The 4,926-nt window shown below is 42.9% G+C and overlaps 1 protein-coding gene across 1 annotated transcript; it reads right to left on the reverse strand.

Moving 5' to 3' along the window:
* Positions 1-3,522: 3,522 nt before the first annotated feature.
* On the reverse strand, positions 3,523-4,263 carry LOC121856788 (serine/threonine-protein kinase dkf-1-like). Its single transcript, XM_042352484.1, has one exon. The coding sequence runs from the start codon at positions 4,261-4,263 to the stop codon at positions 3,523-3,525; it is 741 nt and encodes a 246-aa protein (XP_042208418.1).
* Between the last annotated feature and the right edge of the window lie 663 nt (positions 4,264-4,926).

Below are 4,926 nucleotides of genomic sequence, written 5' to 3' on the forward strand. Positions count from 1 at the left end.
TGAAGATGATAGTGTAGTGAGTGTAGTGAAGATGATAGTGTAGTGAGTGTAGTGAAGATGATAGTGTAGTGAGTGTAGTGTAGATGATAGTGTAGTGAGTGTAGTGAAGATGTTAGTGTAGTGTAGACGATAGTGTAGTGGGTGTAGTGTAGATGATAGTGTAGTGGGTGTAGTGTAGATGTTAGTGTAGTGTAGACGATAGTGTAGTGGGTGTAGTGTAGACGATAGTGTAGTGAATGTAGTGTAGATGATAGTGTAGTGGGTGTAGTGTAGATGATAGTGTAGTGGGTGTAGTGTAGACGATAGTGTAGTGGGTGTAGTGAAGATGATAGTGTAGTGGGTGTAGTGTAGACGATAGTGTAGTGAGTGTAGTGAAGATGATAGTGTAGTGAGTGTAGTGTAGACGATAGTGTAGTGGGTGTAGTGAAGATGATAGTGTAGTGGGTGTAGTGTAGGTGATATTGTATTGAGTGTAGTGAAGATGATAGTGTAGTGGATGTAGTGTAGGTGATAGTGAAGTGAGTGTAGTGTAGATGATAGTGAAGTGAGTGTAGTGTAGATGATAGTTTAGTGGGTGTAGTGTAGAGATAGTGTAGTGTGGATGAGTCTATATTTGAAGAGTCTCAGTGTTGCCAGTTGATGTTTTTAAACCTATTACCCTTTGAGAACTACTAGTCCATATAGTTCTGCCACCCGTACCTCTCTTCCATCTCTCCTCCCCCTGTCACACCTTCCCATCACCCAGCAGCGCTCGTCAGGCCCTCATACGCGTGGAATTTTTATCGTGATTTAGCATGAGAACTCGGCCGTGATTTCCTCAATTAGTCGACTTGAAAACCAAACGGGAACCATTCACAATTTTTTCGCTTCATTTATTCAGGAAGAAATTCCGGGCCACCTGTAGATTAGATTAGGTCAGGTCAGGTCAGGCTAGGTCAGGTCAGGTCAGGTCAGGTCAGGTTAGGTTAGGTCAGGTCAGGCTAGGTCAGGTCAGGCTAGGTCAGGTCAGGCTATGTCAGGTCAGGCTAGGTCAGGTCAGGCTAGGTTAGGTTAGGTCAGGTCAGGCTAGGTCAGGTCAGGCTAGGTCAGGTCAGGTTAGGTTAGGTCAGGTCAGGTCAGGTTAGGTTACAGTGCGTTACTTCTTGTTAGATTCACGATAAACACAGTAGATGTATGACTCGTGTACACATTTACCTGGTGTACACATGTGACCCGTGTACACATGTGACCCGTGTACACATGTGACTCGTGTACATATGTGATTATCTGTTGTATTTCTTCTTCCTTTTCTTCTGTGTTTTTCTCATTGCTCTCTCTCTCTCTCTCTCTCTCTCTCTCTCTCTCTCTCTCTCTCTCTCTCTCTCTCTCTCTCTCTCTCTCTCTCTCTCTCTCTCTCTTTCCTTCTTTCCTTCACTCACGCCTCTGGCTTTCTTCTCCTTCCTCTCTTCTCCCTCTTCCTCCCTCTCACCCCCTCTCACCTCCCCTCTCGCCTCCTCCCCTCTCCCATGAATCGATTCATTAATTTGAATATTGGGAAGGAGGGGGGGAGGGGGGACAGGAGGGAAGGAGGGGGAGGGGAAAGGGGCGTCGCTAATCACCATTCCTTTTCAGTGTTTTGTCACGCACCGTCTGATTGACCCTCCCCCTCCCCCCTCCAACCTTCCTACCCCCCGCCACCGCTACCACCACTACTACCACCATCACCACCATTGCTATCTCTACCACCACCACCATCACCACTAGTACAAAATTACAACGAACACGCCGCAACCACCATTATCACTACCACAACTACCTCTATTACTACCACAACTACCACTATGTTAGTTAGTTGGCGAAAATGTAATAATAATAATAATAATAATAATAAAAGTACTATAAAAAAATACAAAAATGAAATCAGATCAATAGTGAAACAATATGTTGTGTTGTCAATAGTAAGAGAAACAATTGAGACCCTGCAATTGTGTGTAAATGAGGCAGAAAGTCAGATCATCAACCTGGGACTTGGTCACATATGGCAGCAGGGTCTACCATTAGACAACACATTATGCTTCTAATATCTTCCCAGTACCTCCCTGTTTGGTAGCTGCCTGCTGCCTACTAGGTTAGGTTATGTTAGTTCTTGAGTTAAATAAATTAAGGTATTTTTTGTGAGTAAAAACCACGTGAGGAAGTTTATCGTCTTTACCACAGTACCTAAGTGTTCGGTACCGCTCTTGCCTCGTAAGCGAGATGTCACGGGTTCGATTCCCGGGCCGGTGGAAGTTGTTTGGACACACTTCCTAGCCCCCATTAGTCCCTGTTCACCTAGCAGTACAGTAGGTACCTGGTGTAAGTCGAAAAGTTGCGAATTCGTATTCAGGGAAAGTTGTTGGAGCTTCCAATAACTTGATGACATAAACCACTAACTCTTCAGGCTTCTACGCACTTGACTCTTCAGGCTTCTACGCCCTTGACTCTTCAGGTTTCTACGCCCTTGACTCATGAGACATAAAGGCAAGCATGAACTTAGCATGCTTCCCTGTTGGGCGCTGTAAACGCTTCTGCGCTTCACCTTACACAAGGATGTAGGGGAGTGCCCAATAAAAAAAAAGTACCCAAGTGTCTCTCTCTCTCTCTCTCTCTCTCTCTCTCTCTCTCTCTCTCTCTCTCTCATTAATCCTGTGGACTAGAGGGTAAAGTAGCACCTGAGTGTTTCATTCTTGTTAACGCCGGCTATTCAGTTGAGACACACCCTGCCCTCTCGACCAGTGGTGCACTACCTTGGTACAAGTAATCAGCGATCGGCCACAGGTGTACTAAGCCAACATAAGTCAGCGCTGTGGTCCACAGAATTTAAAGTAAAATCATAAATGCAGGACAATATTTTATTGTTCGATAATTGTTATATACAACACCGATATTTAAGACTAAACATAACTCATTCTCACCACACACTGTACATAGTAATAATAGTACTAGTTACTAGCTTAGTTAAATGTTCTGTAAAGACATTAGGGAAACATAATTTTTAACAATATAAAATATGAAACTGTCCTGGAGCAGTACAAAATAACGGTTTAATAACCGATTGGCTCCCGAAATACAAGCTTACAGGGGAAATTGTTTTATGAAGTAGTACAGTTTTATGATAGCCTGCAGTACAATACCCCCCCCCCTAAAACTGATGTGATGTTATTATAAATGACATACAATGTTCTCCATGTGTTTATTGAGGTAAAATAAAGTTTACATTTCGTATAGGACAATAAGAGCTTCAACTACAGCTACAGCTACACAGAAAAAGTTGGTTCTAGTGTGTTGGGGCAGCAGCCTTCACAAGGTGTGTGGTGTGACTGCTTGTGGTGAACGGTACTTGTTCTTCACAAGGGTAAACACTGAGTCTCTGCTCACAGTATGTTGATTTAGTAATAATATTTTTTTACCTTTTCAGTTTTTTTCTTTTCACAGTCTCCTCTTTAATTGCCGTATGAGCCGCAAACCTTGTTCCAGGGACGGTCTTTGCTTCGGCTTGATGTTTTAACTTTTAATGATCCATTTATCGAAGTTTTTCGAATATGATGTTTCACCGGGCCTAACTTGAATAGCCAGCTGACCTAGGCTATAAACCTCAGATGCTTTAGAGCAGCTTTTCCCTCTGAGCAGCTCTCGCGGCAAGTGTGGTTGTAGGTAGTCTTTCTTCTCGCCTTGGTCCTCGTAAACTTCTGTTCTTATTTTGCGCGCCAATCCAAAGTCAATGAGAGTGACTTGTGGCTCATCAGTTTTTATCTTCTTGACACAGATGTTTTCTGCTTTGATGTCGTTGTGACACCAGCGACGTTTTAACATTTGGGATATTGTTGTCATCACGTCTTCCAAGATTGCGACCGATTTTTTTACTGTTTTATGTTCTACATCCGACCCATACTGGGCCAAAGCATCACCACCATATCGTGTTATCAGAGTTTTCTCTGAGGGGCAATAACCAATTAATTTCTGTACCCCTGGCCCTTTATTCTTGATCAGCCCATTGAGTTCACAGTAAACATCATCGAAATTAGTGTCACTTTTAAATGTTTTCAGAACTACTCTGTCGCCGTCTCTGTTCACCACATTGCATGTTCCATATCCTCCAGAGCCTAGGGACACGCAGGACTTGTCTTCCTGCAACTCTTTTATCAGCGACCCTGGGAAAATTTGTACAGCTTCTCGCTTCAGCAGATGTTCTATAAATTGATCACCAGGAGTACCCATATCTAACTTTGGACCATTCTCGTTCATTACCGGGGGACTAAACTAAGGAATTTAAGGAGAAAAAAAATGTAGTAAGAGGTACTGTGTTTAGCTACTGCCTAATAGTGATAGTGTAGTGAGTGTAGTGAAGATGATAGTGTAGTGAGTGTAGTGAAGATGATAGTGTAGTGAGTGTAGTGTAGGTGATAGTGTAGTGAGTGTAGTGAAGGTGATAGTGTAGTGAGTGTAGTGTAGATGTTAGTGTAGTGTAGACGATAGTGTAGTGAGTGTAGTGAAGATGATAGTGTAGTGAGTGTAGTGAAGATGATAGTGTAGTGAGTGTAGTGAAGATGTTAGTGTAGTGTAGACGATAGGGTAGTGAGTGTAGTGAAGATGATAGTGTAGTGGATGTAGTGTAGATGATAGTGTAGTGGGTGTAGTGAAGATGATAGTGTAGTGAGTGTAGTGTAGATGTTAGTGTAGTGTAGATGATAGTGTAGTGGGTGTAGTGTAGATGATAGTGTAGTGGGTGTAGTGTAGGTGATAGTGAAGTGAGTGTAGTGTAGATGATAGTGTAGTGAGTGTAGTGAAGATGATAGTTTAGTGGGTGTAGTGTAGGTGATAGTGAAGTGAGTGTAGTGTAGATGATAGTGTAGTGAGTGTAGTGAAGATGATAGTTTAGTGGGTGTAGTGTAGAGATAGTGTAGTGTG

Source organism: Homarus americanus, unplaced genomic scaffold, assembly GCF_018991925.1.
Source record: "Homarus americanus isolate GMGI-L3 unplaced genomic scaffold, GMGI_Hamer_2.0 scaffold20482, whole genome shotgun sequence".
NCBI lineage: Eukaryota > Metazoa > Arthropoda > Malacostraca > Decapoda > Nephropidae > Homarus > Homarus americanus.

Coding starts and splice junctions, on each gene's coding strand:
- LOC121856788 (XM_042352484.1), bottom strand. CDS start 4,263: ATGAACGAGAATGGTCCAAAGTTAGATATGGGTACTCCTGGTGATCAA.